This window comes from Canis aureus, chromosome 5, assembly GCF_053574225.1.
Source record: "Canis aureus isolate CA01 chromosome 5, VMU_Caureus_v.1.0, whole genome shotgun sequence".
Classification (NCBI taxonomy): domain Eukaryota; kingdom Metazoa; phylum Chordata; class Mammalia; order Carnivora; family Canidae; genus Canis; species Canis aureus.
In genome coordinates, this window is record NC_135615.1 from 76,285,203 (window position 1) to 76,305,308 (window position 20,106).

General features: G+C 56.5%; 1 protein-coding gene across 1 annotated transcript in view; it reads left to right on the top strand.

Moving 5' to 3' along the window:
• Positions 1 to 4,132: 4,132 nt before the first annotated feature.
• MYOM3 (myomesin 3) overlaps positions 4,133 to 20,106 on the top strand; it is a 47,706-nt gene continuing 31,732 nt past the window's right edge. Inside the window, exons 1-10 of the mRNA XM_077899129.1 lie at positions 4,133 to 4,288; positions 7,151 to 7,329; positions 7,734 to 7,814; positions 8,374 to 8,533; positions 9,271 to 9,428; positions 13,502 to 13,597; positions 15,813 to 15,901; positions 17,829 to 17,873; positions 18,311 to 18,451; positions 19,612 to 19,773. Of these exons, the coding sequence (XP_077755255.1) occupies positions 7,169 to 7,329; positions 7,734 to 7,814; positions 8,374 to 8,533; positions 9,271 to 9,428; positions 13,502 to 13,597; positions 15,813 to 15,901; positions 17,829 to 17,873; positions 18,311 to 18,451; positions 19,612 to 19,773 (1,093 nt within the window). The 5' untranslated portion in view covers positions 4,133 to 4,288; positions 7,151 to 7,168. The remainder of the gene's footprint in view (positions 4,289 to 7,150; positions 7,330 to 7,733; positions 7,815 to 8,373; positions 8,534 to 9,270; positions 9,429 to 13,501; positions 13,598 to 15,812; positions 15,902 to 17,828; positions 17,874 to 18,310; positions 18,452 to 19,611; positions 19,774 to 20,106) is intronic.

Sequence of the window (20,106 nt, forward strand, 5' to 3'; positions counted from 1 at the left end):
GTGGGGGGCAAGATTACTTGGGCAGCATTCAACCTGCAAAGTCCGCAGACCCCTGGCCTCCCAAGCCCCCGGCCCCAGGAACATGCAAGAGTTGCCTGAGTTCCCGCCCAAGGAATAGGGCCCCTAGGACTGATGCTCCTCCAGTGTCCCAGAGGTTGGGATCCCTCTGCACCTCTCCCAGGTCTGAGCGTCAGCCTGAACAAGGAGGCTATGACCACGTGTCACCACCAAGGCCTGTCCCTTGTTGCTGTCTCCACCCTACGTCCCATAAAGTGGGCCAGAAACAGTGGAGGCAGGAATGGCTCACAACCCTGAGACCCTGGCCCCCATGCTCTGCCCCAGGGCTGCTCCAGCCCATGTTCCTTGCCTACGCTAAGGAGGAAGCGGCATTAAAGAAGATACCTTTTGACCTGTCAGTATGAGAACAGTAAGAGGAATTAACTGAGTTGGGGAGACGACAGCGGGAAGGAAGGGCGAGAAGCAGGAGGAAAGGAGGTGGTGGGCCGGACAGCGCTCCCCTTGGCTACCAGGTGAAGCCATCTGCCAAAAACAGCTCGGTGGCTGTCTGAAAAGTGGTGTGGAAGTTTAGGATGTTGGGCACGTGAATTTAAACAACCATCCTTAGGGGATCCCTAGATGGCTCAGTGGTTTAGTGCCTGCCTTCGGCCCGGGGTGTGATCCTGGAGGCCCGGGATCAAGTCCCACATCAGGCTCCCAGCTTGGAGCCTGCTTCTCTCTCTGCCTATGTCTCTGCCTCTCTCTCTCTCTGTGCCTCTCATGAATAAATAAATAAAATCTTTTAAAAAAATAAAACAAACAACCATCCTTAATGTTCATACATCCAGGGAAAGCAGTAAGAAGGAGAAGAAAAGAAGGGAAGGGGAGAAAAGAGGAAATATTGAAGGGTACTCGCCACAATGAGCCAGGTGCTAGACCAGGTGATTTATGCATTTTAACCTCATTTGAATCTTGCAACCATTCTGCAAGATAGGTATTCGTTCATTCACTCAGTCACTTATTCTTTTGTCTTTTAAAAGATTTTATTTATTCATTCATGAGAGACACAGAGAGAGAGAGAGGCAGAGACACAGGCAGGGGGAGAAGCAGGCTCCATGCAGGCAGGGAGCTCAATCCCAGGAGTCCGGGGTCATGCCCCGAGGCTGATGCTCAACCGCTGAGCCACCCAGGAGCCCCTCATTTATTCTTCAACAAGCATGTATCAAAGGGCTAGCTGTATGCCCGGCACTGTTCTCGGGACCAGGATACAGTGAACAAGGCAGGCAGGCTTCCCATTGTGTTAGAACTTACCTCCCAACTCACCAGTAAAGGAACTAAGCCCAGAGAGGAGGCCAGGGTCCCTCCATTAATGAGCACAGGTGCCTGAGGTTGGGATTTATTTTTTTTAATATTTTTAAAGAGTTTTTTAATTTAATTATTCATAGAGACACACAGAGAGAGAGGCAGAGATACAGGCAGAGGGAGAGGTAGGCTCCATGCAGGGAGCCCGACATGGGACTCGATCTGGATCTCCAGGATCACACCCTGGCCGAAGGCGGCGCTAAACCGCTGGGCCACCAGGGCTGCCCGCCGAGGTTGGGATTTAAACCAAGGTTTGGGGGCACCTGGGTGGCTCAGCGGTTGAGCATCTGCCTTTGGCTCAGGGCGTGATCCCGGGGTCCCGGGATCAAGTCTCGCATCAGGCTCCCTACATGGAGCCTGCTTCTCCCTCTGTCTGTGCCTCTGCCTCTCTGTGTGTGTCTCTCATGAATAAATTAATAAAATCTTTAAAAAATAAATAAGTAAATAAACCAAGGTTTGGGGGCACCTTGGTGGCTCATTCTGTTAAGTGTCTGCCTTCAGCTCAGGTCCCAGGGTCCTGGGATCGAGTTCCGCGTGGGGCTCTCTGTTCTGTGAGGAGCCTGTGTCTCCCTCTCCCTCTGCCTGCCACTCCCCCTGTTTGTACTCTCTCTCCATCAAGTAAATAAAATCTTTAAAAAAATACGTTTTAGGGATCCCTGGGTGGCGCAGCGGTTTAGCGCCTGCCTTTGGCCCAGGGCGCGATCCTGGAGACCCGGGATCGAATCCCACATCGGGCTCCCGGTGCATGGAGCCTGCTTCTCCCTCTGCCTGTGTCTCTGCCTCTCTCTCTCTGTGTGTGACTATCATAAATAAATAAAAATTTTAAAAAAAATACGTTTTAAACAAAGTTTTGTGTAATTCCAAGTCTCACTTCTGCTCAGCCTCCTGACCTGTGGGGTTGGCTGTGTGCACTTTAAGGCCCATCTGGGCCTCCCCGAGGCGATGCCCCAGTGAGGAGTGAGGGCATCACTGGGGTGAATGGAATCCCACACACAGAAGGAAGGTAAGCTCTCAGCATCCGTAGTGCTGTGGACTGGTCAGTGGAGTTCTCACGTAGCAGGTGTTCGCTGGGCGCCAGGGACTCCGCTGCAGGCTGCACATTCCCTGGTCGAGTCTTCTCAATCTCACTGCAAGGCCAGCATCGTTGACCCCACTGTACAGAAAACGGAAGCAGAATGGTTAAATGACTTACCCAAGGTCCTACAACTGGTAAGTGGTGACACCTCCACCAGGCAGCATTGGGGGAAAAGGGGATTCCAGGACCAGTTTAAATGTCTGTCTCCTGCTGGATTAGAAACCCATACCACCCTGCTGTATACAGCTTCACACTCACACCTCACACAGAATGTATAAATATGGATCCCTGGGTAGCTCAGCGTTTTAGCGCCTGCCTTGGGCCCAGGGTGTGATCCTGGAGTCCCGAGATCAAGTCCCACGTCAGGCTCCCTGCGTGGAGCCTGCTTCTCCCTCTACCTGTGTCTCTGCCTCTCTTTCTGTGTCTCTCATGAATAAATAACATCTTTAAAAAAAAAGAATGTATAAATATGAGTCTTGGAAAGCCCTTCTGAGGTTGGTTCAGTTCCAGATGGAAGAGAGCCACCAAATGTTCTCCCCCAAAAGATGCTTTTAACGCTGCAGCCAGGGAGGAAGGGGGAGAAGCAGGAAAGCTTAGAAGGGGGTTTTCAAATCGGGCAGGAGATTAAGATTTTAGCTGAACAGCTCACTTGCATTCTCTCTTTCTAGCCCCTGAGACACTAGGAAGAATGACAGGCACAGTGTTGCTGGTCCCATCAGGCTCTAGGAGGAGGCCAGGGAGGAGAGCTGTACTCTGGACGACCAGAGCTGCTGGCACCCCCTTCCTCGAACCTGCTCAACCCCTGAGACCTGGCTCAGGTGTACCTTCCTGGTCAGCCCGCCCCCCCCTTAGTAACTGCCTGTCTCCCCACCTAAATTAAAGCTTCCACCACACCAGGAGTCTTTTTCCCTTCTGCCTACAAAGGGTGGGTGTGAATGAATGTGGGGGAAAGAACTGAGGCACTGGAGGGGATGTGGCAAAGGCTGGAAAGATGGAGAGGCCCTTCTGGAAGCCTCCTCTCCTGCCTCAGCCATGCCCGGGACATACCAGGGCCTGGGAAGACAAGCAACCTGCTTCCATGTGGATGTGATAATGTACAAGCACTGAAGGCTTGTTTTGTTTTTTATTTATTTTTTTAAAGGTTTTATTTATATATTAATGAGAGATACACACAGAGAGGCAGAGACACAGGCAGAGGGAGAAGCAGGCTCCCTGCGGGGAGCCCGATGCGGGACTCGATCCCAGGACCCCGATCACGACCTGAGCCAAAGGCAGACGCTCAACCACTGAGCCACCAGGTGTCCCTGAAGACTCGTTTTAGGTCCCATTCCTTCCACTGTCTTTACAAATAGTGTCCAGTCTCGCAGCTCCGTTTTTCACAAGGTGGGGTCAGATCAGAGACGCCAAGCGCCTTCCCCAAGGCCCCAGTCAGAAGCCCAGCCACGGGGAGAACCGCTCCTTATCTGCTCTCCCTGCAACCAGGGCTGACCTGTTGGGGGGTCTTCTTTCTACTTCAGTTGGGGAGTGGGTGGGGGTGAGAACCTGGCAGAAGGGATCAGGCTGAGGGAAGGAGCAGTGTGCGGAGGCCGGGTTGGAGGTGGGGACAGCTCCACCTGTTGCTGCCGCCTGAGCAATGCTGGACTGACAGGACAGCCCCTCCTCTCTGCCCCCCCTCCATAGTTCCCATCCATTGTCATCAACTGTCTCAGCGCTGCTATATTTAAGGCCCATGCAAGCTCCAGGATCACATTCTTCTCCCAGTCCCTGCTGAGCCCGGGGCAAGAAGAAACCAAGGTCCCTCTCATCCTCTGGAATCTTCTCCCCAGAGACGCCTAAGTGGGCACAGCTGCTTCTGTGAGTGACTTCCAGGGATCCGGGGTCGGGAGGGACACCTTCAAAAAGGGAGACCCTCAGCTTTCCATTAAGGAGTCGGGGGTGTGTGTGTGTGTGTGTGTGTGTGTGTGTGTGTTGGGCAAGGAGCCTGGGGGATTTGGGAAGAGAAAGTACACACGTGCCCAGGTAGCACCCCGAGTGAGAATGGGAGGGGATTCTGTGCCCCGCGGGCCCTATCGCTGCTGTGCGGCCCCGGGTCCTCTGCGCTGAGCCCTCTGTGATGTGAGAGGCGTCGGGGATGCTGGCGCAGTAGAAGGGCCCGGGGTGAGCTGGCAGGGCCGGCAGGGCTAGAGCAAAGCTGGCGGAGGCCTGCTTGGCCCACCGGGCAGGCAGGGAAAGGAAGTGAGACCTCAAGGCCCGAACCCCAGGGCCAGGAGGGCACTCGGCCAGCCTGGGCTCGCTGGCAGGAAACCGAGGCCCAGAGAGGGAAGGGGTTGCCTCAGCTGCTCAGTGGCGGGGTCAGAAGCTGGGGGCGCTCGGAGGACCCAGCTTCCTGCCGTCAGGCCCTGCGGGTCACTCGGCCTCTGGCTTCTCTTTCCCTCCTGAGGAAGGGGAGAGGCCTCCTTGCCCCTCGTGCAAGGGGGTGCCTGTCAGAAGGCCTGGTGGGAAAGCAGAGAGGGGCTCGGGAGCAAAGGGGAGGCCCTGCTGCAGGACCCGTGGCCCAGGCCTCGTACCCCCAGGAGAGGGCAGCCGGCAGGTCCCCCCGCCGACCCCTCCCCTCCCCGGCAGGCCCACATGGCGCTGCCCTCCTGTTGCGCCTTAATCCCGAGCCTCAGTCAGTGCTTTAAAAAGAATTGATGGCTCATCTGCTAAAGCGAGGGGTCTGGTTGCGGGAGGCCCAGGAGGTCAGGGTTGGGTGCCAGTCACCCCCCCCACCCCCCCACCGCCACGGTGCTAATCAGGAACAGAGCATCCGGGGAAGGGAGCCAGCAGCTGACGCCAGGGAACGTTCCTCAGCTGCTAGGGCCAGGGCCACGGTGTCCCGGGAGAGCTGGGGGAAGGGGGCCTCCCCACCCAGGGTGGTACCCATGTGCTCCTCTGGCGCTGTGAGGAAGGAGGCACACAAGGAGCATGGGCCAGTCGTTCTCCGGGTGCAAGCAGACCCTATCCCTCAGGAGAGGCCTGACGCCCAAGGAGTGACTGTCCTGTTGGTTCAGCTCACGTCATCCCCTGGAGGCCAAGGAAGTTTTGGTGCAGCCTTTGTTCCTGGCTAACAATCTGCGGGAATCCAGACACTGAAAGGGAACAAACTTAGGAACAAGAAGGAGTAAAAGCCCACTAAGATTGTCCCTCAGCAGCCTGTGCCCCCCGACACCCCACAACAGGTCCATCAGGCCAGGGTGCTCAGATGAGGCCAGAGGGCCCATCTCCCATGTTATGGACTCAGAGAAGTGATCCTTTGGTGCCATGTTCACACCCAGGTCAGAATACGACACACACATTCCAGCTCGGTGGGGAAGACCTCAGGGAGGCTGGGGTCAGGGACGACTTCGGGTCAAGGCCCAGCAAGGAGCCTCCCAGGCCCCAGGCCTGCCCACCAGAACTGGCCCCTGGAGGAGGTGGGGAAGCCACCCCAGGGAGTCTGCGGAGCATCCCAGAGCCTCAGCATCAAAGGGGCCCTCAGAGACCCAGTGGTGACACCAAGGCCCAGATCTGGGAAAGAACTCTGTGTAAGAACCCAAAGCTAGCCAGCTGATGGGCTCGCACTCTCCCTGCCCACCTCTCCGTATCTGTGGATTTACTCCCTGGTCCCTGAGGCTCCTCCACACCCACGTGATCCAACCCTTACTGGGCACCACCTGTGGCCCAGACCTGAGCCTCGAGAATACAAAGGGGATCCCTCAGTTGTGATCCCTTTATGAGAAGAAAGGCCATGTGGCCCACGGGGTCCCCAGCCATAGCCGCGGCCTGGCCCTCAGTAGGCATGTGACATAGATGTCAAGAGAGCTCGGAGTTGGGTACCAGTCATGGTCCCACCACCAACCAGCTGACCTTGGGCTAGCACTTTCCTTCCTCATCAACAAAATAGGCTGATGATGGGTCTGGCACATAGTGAGCACTCACTGTTGTTCCTTTTAATTCACTTACAATCTTGGAAGAGAGTGAAGATGTACACATATGAAATAATCGAATGGGAGGAGGTTTTTTTCCAAATCAGAGCTGAACTGGGGCGTGGGGACAGAAAAGCATAAAAAGGATTAAAGGAAGGAAAATTCTAGGTGGCCGGTTGTTTTTGGCAGTGTTAGTTAGAAACACAGTGCTCGTGTCTAACCCTTACATGGCACTTGCTATGCTCCAAGCACTCTTCTAACCTCGACAACCAGCCCAGAAAGTCAGCCTGGGCTGTGAAGCCTGGGTGGTGCTCAGCAGCCCAGGAGGAGACAAAGATCTTTCCAACGTGGCCACCAGGGCAGGCAAAGGCGCAGAGGTAGGGCTGGGTGGGCACATGAAGGAGGAGTGAGGACCCCTGCCCATCCCGAGTCACAGAGCAGCCCTCATCACGGGGTGGGATGGCTCGTCATCTGAGAAGTGGACGCCCAGAGAAGGGACAGCGTGGCCCAGGTCAAGGTGAGGGCAGAGCTGTTGCTCCGGTGCGGGGCGGCCCTCACTCAGCGGCAGAGGGTGACGCGTGGTGCCTTAGCCCACGAGTGCGCAGCCGGCCTCTGTCCTCTCGGCCCGGTCCCTGCCCCTCCCCGGCCTCCACGCCTCTGTCTCACCCCTGGAGAGAGAACCCCCGACCCCACAAACCTCCCGGGGATGCCGAGAGGACCACGCAGGGAAGGGATGGGCCTGGTGAAGTGACCACGCTCCTTGGCTTGGCAGGTTGTCGCTCTCGAAGCCATGACTCTGCCCCACAGCCCTGGAAATGTGGGGGAACCCCGGCCCCCCCAGGCCGTGGAGGTCCACCGGCTGGAACACCGGCAGGAGGAGGAGCACAAGGAAGAGCGGCAGCACAGCCTGCAGATGGGTTCCTCCGTGCGGAGGCGGACCTTCCGCAGCAGGTGGGACCATCAGGGACCCTACCCCGGCCCCTGCCCTGTCCCCAGGGGTCCCCAGTCTGAGCGGGGAGGCATAGCTTGCTTTGTGCATAAGACCAATCTGAGGTAAGAAGTACAACACTGTCCTTCGGAGACCCTTCTTTCTGGAGAACACAGTGTGAAGTGGGAGGCACAGCCCTGCTTGATGGAGGCCCCAGTCTGAGGGGGGAGGCACAGCCCTGCTTGGTGGAGGCCCCAGTCTGAGGGGGGAGGCACAGCCCTGCTTGGTGGAGACCCCAGTCTTGGGGAGAGGCACAGCCCTACCAGCTAATGTACTGAGACGGCAGGTAGATGCTGCCTCAATCTCAGGGACACCTGGGCCAGATCCCCTGGATCGGGCAGAGCCATTAACTCCCTTTCCCGGGCAGCGAGGAAGAGTATCAGTTCAGCGCCGCAGACTACGCCCTCGCAGCAGCCCTGGCTCTGACGGCCTCCTCGGAGAAATCTTGGTGAGTCAGGAGACCTTTCCAGAGAACACGGGGCCGAGGGAGGGCCACCCTGTGCAGTCCCTGCCTCTCCAGGCTCCCACTCTGGGCTCACAGAAGCTGCCCGAACTTACACATCTAGCACCAGGGCCCAGCCCGCTCTCTGGATGGGTCCCCAGCAATAGTGAGGGACCACCCCATCCCGAGGGAGAGGGTGGGGGTCCGCGCTCCAACCGGGCTTCGCCGGACGCCGCGTCCTGGGTTGGAAGGCCTGGGTCCCGGTCCTGGCCGGCTTGAAGCAAGTCCCTGCCCTAGGTGATAGGGGGACTGTCCCCGTCCACTTGGCCATCGTGAAGACAAGAGGAACAAAGATCTGTGAAAGAGCTCAGGGAACTAGATCCCTAGTATTTATTATGCACCGACTGTAAGCAGGGCCCATGGGGTATCTGGGAGGCCAGAGCGGATTAAAAGCTTGTCCTCGAGAACCTTAAGGTGCAGCCGCCAATGCCAGTCGGGCAGGACGGGCGGCCTGGCTGGGCCCCCCACAAACCCTGGGCCCCCCGCCTCGGGCCTCTGCCCCCAGGGAGTCCCAGCTGAGGCGCCAGACCTCCGCCGTGGAGCTGGAGGAGCGAGGGCAGAAGCGAGTGGGCTTCGGCAACGACTGGGAGAGGACGGAGGTCGCCTTCCTGCGGACCCAGTGGGTGCTGCGCCAGAGACGGGACCGGAAGGCGCTGAGGTGGCGGGTGAGGGGGTCTGGGGACCCGCAACCTTCAGGGGCCGCCCGCCCCACCTGCCCTCTTCTCAGGGAGCAGCAGTCCAGGCCCTGGTCTTGGACTGGGTTTGAGCCCCGGTGTCCCCGCCCTCCAGCTGTGTGACCTCGGGCCAGCCGCTTGCCCTTCCTGGGCCTCGGTTTTCTCATCCGTAAAACAGATGTGTGGGCGGTGTACGGACTCTGGGGGCCCAGGTGGGGATCAAACCAGGTCGGGCTGGTAAAGAGGCCTTCCCAGTGCCCAGGCCACAGGAGAGCGTCCGGAAACACTATTCCTGACAAACGTCAGGGATCTGAAGCCACCCTCCGTGCCGCCTCCCGAGGGCCCGCGAGCACAGCCAGCACTGACGTGGGCTTTCTCAGGGCCCGTGATTTTTCACGGACTAACTCATTTACTCCGCACTCCAACCCCACAGGAAGGTGGGGGAGTATTATTCTCATCCCCATTTTACAGATAAAGAAACTGAGGACTTGCCTATGGTCTCACAGGTAGGAGGTAGAAGAACCTGGCCTTGACCCCAGGCCAGCTATTCCACAGCCCGTGCCCTGCCCTCCGCGCCACCTTGCTTCTCAGCTGGCGGTGGGTGAGGGGGTGGCTCCAGCCCACGCGGGTCTGACTCCAGAGCCTGAGTGTCAGGGGGAGCGGTGACAGCAAAGACAGAGACGTGACCTCCTGGCTCACGGGAGTCACAGATCCCCTCCCGCCTCCAGATGGAGGAGAAGGTGCGCGAGGCCAAGGAGCTGAGGGAGCTGTGTTCCGGCCGGGGGCCCTGGTTCTGGATCCCACTGCGCTCCCACGCCGTCTGGGAGCACGCCACAGTCCTGCTGACCTGCACCATCCAGGCCTCGCCTCTGCCCCAGGTCACCTGGTAAGCCCCTGGGGCAGGAGACAAGGGGGCCTCAGGCTCTGAGCCTCCAGCCGCAAAAGAGCAAGGAGTGCAAGCTCTTCACAGCCCAGCACCACCCTTCTGGGAGCCCACCTCCTCCCCCAGAAGTTCTTGCTGCCTAGAGAAGCTGCAAGCCCACGGACCCCGAGCTCTGCCCACGCCCCAGAGAGCAGCAGCTGCTGCGAGGCTCCGCGGAGTTATTCTTAGCCTCCTCTCGGCCAGCCTGGGGCCAGCCTGGGGCAGGAAGACGCGGCCGCAGGAGAGCCAGCACTTGTAAAAATATGATTCTGGTGGCCAGCTGCTCTGAGCTGGGCGTCCCCGGGGTTGGAGGATGACGGTGGGAGGCAGGGCAGGGGGCAGAGGAGGAGGAGGGGAGGCGAGGAGGGCAGGGCCCACCCCCCAGCGAGGAGCTCAGACCTGGAGTGGGAGCCCTCTGTCCCACCCAGCTCTCTCTACTGTATCAGTGTGTGGCCCCAGCCACGCCTCAACCTCTCTGGTCCTGCTTCAGTTTTCCTGCTCTGTAAAATGGGTTGAAGGCCTCCTGCCCAGCCTGCCTGCCTGTGGTGAGGATTTAATGCCACGGCTACATGGAAGCCTCAGAACTCAAGAGGTGCTGGGAAAGTAGAAGAGTGCAACCATAGCAGAAGTCTAGGCCCTGCTGGCGGAGAGGGTGGAGGGGATGGGTGGGCAGGGGAGGCGGCAGGTGTCTCCCCTAGGGGTGAGCATGGCAGCCTCAGGACTCTCAGTCCCCCTAGAGGAAGGCTGAGCCTGTTCCCAGAGCTCCCTCTGGGTGTTAGGCCTGGGATCAGGCCTGCTGGGGGACAAGGAAAGGATTTCAACATGTAGTTACCGGCAGCATAATCTGCCCCAGGCCCAGACTCAGGTACTGAGGCATAAGAAATGAACCAGACACAATCACCCCTCAAAGAACCCTTGGCCCACAAGAGAAATGGCAACATTCATGGGTGCGACTTGAAATAAAAGAGTAAAGATGAAGACAGTGAAGTGGCTGCCTCTGGAGGATCCAGGAAGGCTTCTCAGAGGAGGCAGCACATAAGCCAGATCTTGAGGGTAAATAGACGATGGTCTAGTAGGAGAGAGAAGATAAGCATACAAATGACCGAGATCACAAAGAAAAAAGCAATATCTTATACTTGCACCCACTTTTACTGACTCACCACTTTCTTCTCATTTGAGGCCTGGGGCCACTCATGGCTCAGAGAGGTAGTGTGACTTGTCTAAGGTCACACAGCCGGTTTGAGTCAGAACTTAGACTCTGTCTCTTGCCTCCCAGCCTTGGTGTTTCTACCTGCCTAGAAAGTAGCAAAGGGGTAATCACGATGGTTATTCTTTCCCGAAGCTCATGTAACACTTCAGAAGTCAGAGACATAAAAAGCACTTAGGCCGGGAGCAATCAAGAAAGGCATAGAGGGAGCTGGCATCGGGCTGGTCATTGCCAGATGACATTCGTTCAAAACAGCGTGCCAGGAGCTGGAATTGGTGCTGGGCGCTGGATTTCTGTGGGGACCGAGGCAGTCCCTGCCTGCAAGCGGCTGGTCAGGTAGGAGGATTGCTCCTGCCAGCTGGACTGGGCTGGGGGTGGGGGTCAGTCCCTCAGCTGTCCGGCCTGGCAGCCAAGCCTGCCCTGCCCTGCCCTGGCACTGAGCAGCCCACGTCTAAGGCATTCCGGGGGAGCCTCCCAGGAGGGGGACTCGTATCCACCCTGCCAGCAACGTTGCCACAACAGGGAGCTGAGCCTCCAGTGGGAGCAACTCGGGTGGGCCCTGGTGCTCCTGGTTTTGGGGGGTCTGGTTTTCCATCATCTACCGCTTTGGGCAGGGCCACACCCTGTCCTGGGATTGGCTTCCAGGGCTCTGTCCAGGTCCCCGTAGACCCTCTCCCCCAGCTGAAGAGGAGGAAGGGCCCAGCGCACCAGGCTTGTCAGACAAGTGCATTCATTCAGCAATTATTGGGCACTTCCTGAATGCACCGGACGAGTTAGGCAAGGTCCAGTGTGGCGACGTTTCCACTGCAGAAGTGGGCACTGGCCGTGATTCTATCTGATGTCGAATCAATCCACCAGGCCAAGCAGCCTTAAAAAGTAAAATCCGATACCAAAATATGTGTAGAAAAAGCATTTAGATAAATAGTAAAAATCTCACTCTTTTCTGAGGGCCTCTCTGAGCCAGGCTCTGGGCTGCGCGCCTCACCGCTGTTGTCCGGCTTAATGCTCTTTTATGACTGGCTGCCACTAGGGTCACCTGCACAGTCCGTGCCTTCGAGGGGCTGCCGGTGAGGCAGGAGACGGGGGCCCAGAGAGGGGGCAAGATGAGCGCTGAGGTCTCTGGCTGTCTGGGCCTTCCCCAGAGCTGCAGCTGCTGCTATTTTTCTGGAAAAGTTGGAAGCTGGCCAGGCTGAGGTGTCGGAATGTTCCTGATAGGTGGGGGTGGGACGACCTGACTTTGGCCCCCAGGCCTAGCAGAGGTGGAAAGATTGGCAACCGAGATTAGGTACCGCCCTCCTCCAAGGAGATTTAGTAGGGCTCCTTTCAGAAGAGGGTGCAGCCTGGGGGTGGGATGTGGGTGAGGCACTGTTTGGTTGCCATGGACACAAACAGGGTGTGTGGGGAGCCCAGTCCCAGGAAAGCAATGCACCGAAGCTGGGGCGCCCTCTCTCGGCGGTGGCCTCCTCTTCAACCTCAAACACCACTGGGGCTGACTGTCCATGCAACAGCCCCTTGGACAGAGACCCAGAGAGGGGGACTGACTTGCCCAAGGTCACAAAGCAAGGGGTGTCAAGAGTCCAGGCCTCTCGGCCTTCACAAACTTTCACTCTCCAGCCCTGACCCCTTAGGCCTCCCAACCCTATAGACAGAAGCAAGGCCACCTCACTGCCCAGTGCCCACAGCAGGGAGAGCAGGACCTCACTCAGAAAACAAATGACAGTGTCGAGGTGCTGTGGGCTGGAGTAGTCCACTGGGCCACCCTTGGGAATCACCTGGGGAGTTTAAGAAATACTGCTGCCCAGGCCCCACCTCCAGAAATTCTGATTCCAGAATGATCTGGGACGCAACCCCGGGCATGAAGATTTTCTAATGGTTTAAATAAGATAGAAGTTTGTTTTTCTTGCACTGCGTGCCTGAGGTAGACAGAGTGGGGCAGCTATGGTGACTCCGCCCACGGCTTCCTCAGGGACTCAGGCCTGCAACCGTCTGGGCCATGTTCTTGCCATAGGATGGAGGGAAAGATGACATAAAGGGGGCAAAGGGTGATAATAGCAACCACATGGCACTTGTACTTACTCTCTGTTGACAAGTCTTAGTCACATGGCCACACCTAATAGAAAGAGAGGGTAGGAAATATGTTACACATCGGGTGGCTCGGTGATGAATCCTATTCCTTTAGAATAAGAGGGAGGGCACCTGGGCTTAGGCAGTTAAGTGTCAGACTCTTGATCTCAACTCAGGTCTTAATCTCAGGGTCCTGGGGGGGAAAAAAAAGAGAGAGAGAGAGAGAGAAAGAGAATAAGAGGGAATGGCTATTGGAGACCAATGAACAGCTTCTGATACAAATTCTCAAAGGAATTTGTTCTGTTCAGAGTCCGGGCATGTAGAGGGTGATGAAGGAGGAAGAATGGGGTACCTTCCTTGGCAACCCCATCAGAGAGGAGGGAAAAGCTGTATCCTGACCCTGGGGCCAGGGGGGTACCCCTGGTAGAAGGAGGGGCAGCTACCCCTAGTTACAGGCTCCCTCTTCTCTGCCCCCACCTCTCTGTAGGAGAATGAGCCTTTGAGCATCTAGAGTGTTCAGGGCACCAGAGAAAAGCTTTACATATCTTACCCCAGTTGATTGCCACAGCAACCTTATAGGTCAATGCTCTTATTAATCCCATTTCACAGATGAGCACAACTGAGGGTCAGAGCAGTGAAAGTGCTGCCTCACCTCACGCAGGCAAGTAAACAGCACAAGGCTGAGGTTGGAATCCAGGTCTGAGAGCCTCCGGACCCTTCCCACTCAGAGCCGCACAGCCTGCCACAGACCACTGTGTCCCCACAGGTACAAAAATGACATACGAATCGATCCCCGCCTCTTTCCTGCCGGCAAGTACCGAATCACCAACAACTATGGGCTGCTGACGCTGGAGATTAGGAGGTGAGACTGTGGGCCCTAGAGAGACCCCCGACCCCCGGGGCCCCAACACCGCCGAAGCCAGAGCAGGATTTCAAATCCTCCCTTGGAGCTGTTAACTGAGTTGGCCTCATCTTCAGAAGAATTTGAGGTGCTTGTTAAGACACTGATTCATGAGATGGGCCCTCCTCTTGCCTCCAGAGAGTCAGATGAAGCAGGTCTTTTTTTTTTTTTTTAAGATTTTATTTATTTATGGGAGAGAGAGAGAGAGAGGCAGAGACACAGGCAGAGGGAGAAGCAGGCTCCATGCAGGGAGCCTGATGTGGGACTTGATCCTGGGGCTCCAGGATCATGCCCTGGGCCGAAGGCAGGCACTAAACCACTGAGCCACCCTGGGATCCCAGAGGAAGCAGGTCTTAATCTGGAGTGGGCCTGGAAATCAGTATTTAACAAACACTCCGGTGTCATCCCAATGCCTTGGAATGCACGAGGAGAAATTTGGAGTCAGAGGCCAGCTGGATGGACTGAATGCTGGGCTAGGGGTGCTGGGAGTGCTCCTCCCGGTGTGGGGAGGTGCAGAAGGGGTGGGGGAGAGGACACACATATACACACATACGTACACACACGGGCATGAGTGCAAGGGGAGGCCATTGGAGGGGAAAGAGTTGGATGGACCTCTCAGGAGATGGTAAGTCTTAAGTGTGGTTTTGAAGGGATAAGCATCGGGGTGCCTGGGTAGTTCAGTCAGTTGAGCATCTGACTCTTGATATCTGCTCAGGTCTTGATCTCAGGGTTGTGACCTCGAGCCCTGTGTTGGGTGTGGAGCCTACTCAGAAAATAAATAAAGGGAGAAGCAGCATGCATGGAGGGAGGCACTGGGGAATATGATCACCAGCCTGCCCAGAGCACGTATTACAGCGCTCACAGGAGCTACCGCCTGCTGAACTCCTATGGGTGCCAAGCCCTGTGTGAGGTGCCAGATGCATAGGATTGATGACGCCCACCGCCATTCTTGCAGGAAGCATTGTTCCATCCATGGTGCAGGAGAGGAAACCCAGGCTCCACAAAAAGGATCAAGGGTGTTGCATGGCTTGTGCAGGGCAGGGCCTGGATTTGAGGCTCTTCTCCCTCCTGGGTTCTTTCCAGTACACCAATCCCTCCAACTCAACCAACTTGGGCTTCAGAGACATGAATACGGACAGGATATATATTGTACCCCCCAGAAGCAAAATGGGGATAACATAGATATAAGTATCTGGCCATGCAATGCTGCCAAGGGAGATGCCTGTGGGCTGAGCAGTCAGGGAAGTCATCCAGGGTCAGAGTTCCTAAAGAGGCAAGTGGGACTAGTCCTTGAAGCAAGAGGGATTCCTACCCCGAGCAGCCAGGGTAAGAGCGAGGATGCCAAGGAGCCTCTCGGCTTGTCGATGGGGCCAGATGTGCCATATCCCACCAATGACTTTTTCACCGATGTGGCCCTGGAATGGAGCCAACCCAACTCTGGGAACAAGACAGCGTTAGCCTGACTCGTGATGAGACCCAGGGCTGAGATTGAGAACACCTGGGCATCTGGCCCAGTTCTGGCACAGACATGTAGTAGTGCCCTGCTTCTGCTCCAGGATCCTGATTCGGAGGTGTTGACAGGCCAGGAGGCTATGCCTGTGAGACAGTTTGTCACCCTGAAGCTGGGTTGAATTTCGGGTGCTGTGTGACTCTGGGCAAGTCGCTTAACTTGTCTGATCCTACAGAGTCAGTAATCACAATCATATTTTCACAGTACATTCACCTGAGGTAGGTTAGGCTGGCGTCATGTCCCTCGTTCTTCAGGGAAGGACATTGAGGCACAGCTAAGGGCAGTGGCTAGCCCAGAGGCACACAGCTTTTCCGAGGTGGCATCTGAACTAAAGCCTGAAGCCTCCCCCCTCACCCCTGAAGCCTTCATATTAATGCCTGCCTCTCCCACCCACACACAGGGACTTGAATTTCCCATGGAGCCCAGCAGTCCTGAGGGCACCTCTTCCTCTCTCTTTTTCATTTTTTTTTAAAAAAAAGACTTTATTTATTCATGAGAGACACAGAGCAAGAGAGAGAGAGAGAAACAGAGAGACAGAGGGAGAAGCAGGCTCCCCACAGAGAGCCTGATACAGGACTCAATCCCTGGACCCCAGGATCACACCCCAAGCTGAAGGCAGATGCTCAACCACTGAGCCACCTAGGTGTCCCCCCGTCTCCTTTTCAGATGCACCATTGAGGACGCAGCCACCTACACGGTGATGGTGAAGAATGCTTATGGCCAGGCCTCCTCCTTTGCCAAAGTCCTTGTCCGAAGTAAGTACTCACCCTCCAATCGGCCAGGCCAGCCTGCAGCAAACCCAGGATGAGCAGACGAGGATGTGCATCTGTGCTCGGACTTGAGGGGCCCCTTGACGCAGGGGTATTTTCCCTGGGGTCGGATGACCAGGGCAGCCATAAAGATTCACTTCCCTGGGGCCTTTGGAGCAAGTGAGACTCGCCTCCCTCAGACTGCTCAACCTCTACAACTATCTCCAAAGAGCATGCTCATCTTGTTGGGTTGGACTTGGGGTCCAGATGCAGCTCAGGGCACCCAGGAGGGTGGCCTGACCCTGTCAGCCCTGCCGAGGGTCCTCAAGGGGAAAGGCTGAGGCCTACCAACTCCCTTCTTGACCTCACTGCCCCATCTGGGTTCTGGTGCATATTTCCCAATGCTGCAATTCCCAACTGGTGTGATTCCCAATCCTGGAAGTTCCCCCAGGGGCATCTGAAACGACAGCATAAAGCAGGGGAGACACTCGGGAGTCAGGCAGACCCGTGTCCACACGCTGGCTCTGCTGCTCCCTGGCTGTGTGAGCCTCGGCCTCCTCCCTTCACTTCTCTGAGCCTCCTCATCTGTAGAGGGGGACTCCTCCCACCTCACTGAGGTCCTCGGGTGGATTAAATGGGGTGGTGTAGGTAAAGCTTGGCGCGTAGTAGATTTTGGGAAGCCGCACCATGACCAGGGAGGTGCATAGCCAGGGGGCCTTACCTCTGGGCCCAGGAGAGTGCTACCTCGCCCTGAGGGCTCCTGGGAGAGAGGTGTGTGTGCAAACACACACACACACAGTCCCTGGTCAGAGGACAGGCTAGCGTCCAGCCCCCTCCCTGCGCATCACCAGACCTTGTTAAACTGTCCTTCACAGTCCTCTCCACTCCTCTGCCCTGTTCCCCAAATAGCTCTTAGGTGGCAGCTGTCCCCTCTGCCAGTCCGGCTCTGGAATCTGAGCTGTCCTTATAGGCTGTGCCTAGAGTTAAGCGCAAGGTCAAGCATCAGGGCCCTGCCTCCCTCTGTCACTTCTTCCAGACGCCCATCACTCTCTCCTTAGGCCAACAACTCTGGATTCCCCTTGGCTTCTTGGCCCCCAGGACCTAGCCAGACTCCTCCTAAGAGCATCCACTCCCGATCATCACCATCCATGCCTGGATCTCATCTCCATAGCAACTGATAGAAGGCCCTGGGTTGGGAGGCTGGAGCTCTGGGTTCTAATCCTGAGGCTTTCACTGACTTTGTATGACCCTGGGCAGCCACCCAGCCCTCTCCATGCCTCACTCAGGAAGGGCCTTTCCAGGGACCAGTCACATCATGGCTTTAGGCTACCAGGGTACTAGCTGGGTGATTATGCCTCAGTTTCTTCATCTGTACAAGAGGATTATAATGGCACCAAAAGACAGGGTACTATGGAGATTATATGTGAGTTAATATGTGGCACGTGGTACGCCCCGTGTGAACAAGAGCTGCTGTCCTCTGGTGGTCTCTGTCAACATCACCTGGGATTTCACCTTTAAGCCCCCAGAGGGTCGTCTTAGCACGCCCTACCCTTGCCAGCTGTCCTGGACCCCACCAGAAATCCCAATCTGACCAGACTTGGCCTCTATGAGGACTGTGTGATCCTGGCAGTGGGTCTGAGCAGAGGATGGAGACCACTATTTATTGAGCACCAACTGTGTGCCAGCCTCCAGCTGAGAGGGCTTTGTTCATATGAACTCACTTATTCAGAACCCCACCACCACGAGCAAGGAGCCACTGTCCCCATGTTACCAAGAAAGGAATAGAGGCCCAGAGGGGTGAAGGAACTTCCAGCAGCCAGAGGGGGACCCACCAATAGACCAGGACCCGAGCCCACAGCCAAGCCCATGCCTCTAATCTAGTAAGAATGTGAAGTCTGAACCTTCTCAAACCCCATCTGCCTTGGACTTTCAGCTTATGTGGGCAAGGATGCCGGCTTCGATTCGGAGATCTTTAAAAGTAAGGAGGCTCGGGGAGGGATGGCCTTCGGGAGGAGGGTGTCTGGGCTCCTTGTCATACCTTCCAGAGCCACCTTTAGAATATTAGCCATTCATTGCCCACAAAGGCACGTCATCGTCTATGAGCTGCTCATACTTGCAGACTGGTGGGGGACCCCAGAGCTGTCCTTAGTGCCAAGCTGTCCAGGGGACAAAAATGAGGGAGAAAGGCAAAGCCAAACAGACAAATGGACATGACCTTTGGATAGGTTGCTATTTTGGCTCATCTGATCCCACCTAGATAAATCTCGCCCCACCTCCACCACCCAAGACAGGGCCCCTCTTTCCTGGTTAAGACCACCTCGGGAGCTGTGAATCCTGACTCAGAGGAGGGGGGATGTCCCAGACCAGGCTGGGGGCCTCAGCAGACTGCTGCTCTAACTTCTGTTCCTATGCCAGGACTAATGGTTGGCCCCAACGTGGAATTCACATCAGTGCTGAAGCCAGTCTTTGCCCGAGAGAAGGAGCCCTTCACCCTGTCCTGCTTATTTTCAGAAGATGTGTTAGACGCCGAGCAGAACATCCAGTGGTGCCTAGATGGTGAGGCCCCCCTGTTGTGGTCCCCAGCCTTCAGAGGCAGAGATGGAAGCCAGAGAAGGACTGTGGACAAAGAAACTTGGCCATCCCCCCTCCCCAACCATAGGCTGAGTAAGGAGTCCTGAAGAAAACAGGAGCTCAGCCAGGAGGATTGAGATCAGGTCACCCTACAAAGGGTCACCAAGCACGTGTGGGTGCTGGTCCCTGTGCTGAGTGCCAGGGCAGGGATAGGCAGATATGCATAAACTCAAGGGACTCTTCTTCTGAGAGGGGGAGGAAGCCAAGGCACGGTCGTAGCCACTGCCCATTGACAGCCAGGAAGGAAAAGGATGGCTGAACCTTCTTCCCCACCTGTAACCAGGCCTATAGCCAAAGGACAAGGAGTGCTACCACCTGCAAGCACCCTTAGGGAGACTGCACCTGCTGGGGGCAGGGGGCAGAAGAGCGGGGAAGCCACAGGAAGCCCTGAGCGACAGTTGCAAGAAGGCTGAGATGTCTTCCCCAAACCTGGGGATCTTCCAGAAAAGAGGTCTGACAGGAGGGAGGGATGCAGAGCTGGATGCCCCCCACAGTGTGGCCTCAGGGCAGGACCCACTCCCTGAGCCCCAGAGCTGCTTCACTGAGTCCCCATCCCTCTCACTAAGGTCACACTAGTGAGTCCCCGCTCTCCTCACTGACCCCCACTACCCTCAATGAGTTCTCTACCATCCCCACAGACACCCCAACTCCTTCAGCAAGCACCCACTCCCTTCACTGAGTTCACATTCCCCACCCACTGAGCCCCCAACACCCACAGTGAGCCCCCAGGCAGCACGCAGAGACACCCTGGCCCTCACCAAGGGGCCCATCTCTCTTGTTCGCACTTTCTCATAGCACCTCTGACTCCTCACTGAGCCACTGACCACTTCCCTAAGCTCTCATTCCTCCACTGAGCCACCAACCCCTTCCCTGGACCCAGCCCCCTTCCCCAAGCTTTCTGCAGAGGAGAGTTCAGGGCCACATTGTCAGACACCTGGAGGTCACTACCCTCTTCCCAACTCCCCAACTGAGCCTCAGGCTATAGCCACACCACCCACACCAGCCATGCTTCTGCCTAAACCCCTAGACCATCTCAGAGTTCCCAGGTGAGGGCAGAGCTCACACAGGATCCCTCCCCTCCTCAGGGAGACTCCTGAGATCCTCAGGACGCCGGCAGACCCTCTACGCAGACCGCCAGGCATCTCTGAAGGTGTCCTGCGCCTACAAGGAGGATGAGGGGCTCTACACTGTCCAAGTGCCTTCGCCCTTTGGGCTCCGGGAGCAGAGCACCTATGTGTTTGTGAGAGGTGAGAGGGGAATTGGAGAGTAAGAGTGTAGCTGGAGCCCACAAAGCAGATGGGCTCTGGAACCTTCGGCAAGTTCCCCCGCCCTCTTGGGGCCTCGGTTTCCCTGTTATAAATAGGGGTGTTGAGTGAGAGTCTCTAAGAATCCCTGTGGCATCCTATGACCCTCCAATAGAACACAGCTTGAGTCTCAGACTTAGTGGGAGCTGCGGAGGGAGGGATGAGCATGGGCTGGGATGATTCTAGTACCTGGTGAGTTCTGCCTTTTGGTCTTTGGGTTTTTGGGTTTGTGTTTTTTTTTTAAGATTTTATTTATTTATTTATGAGAGACACAGA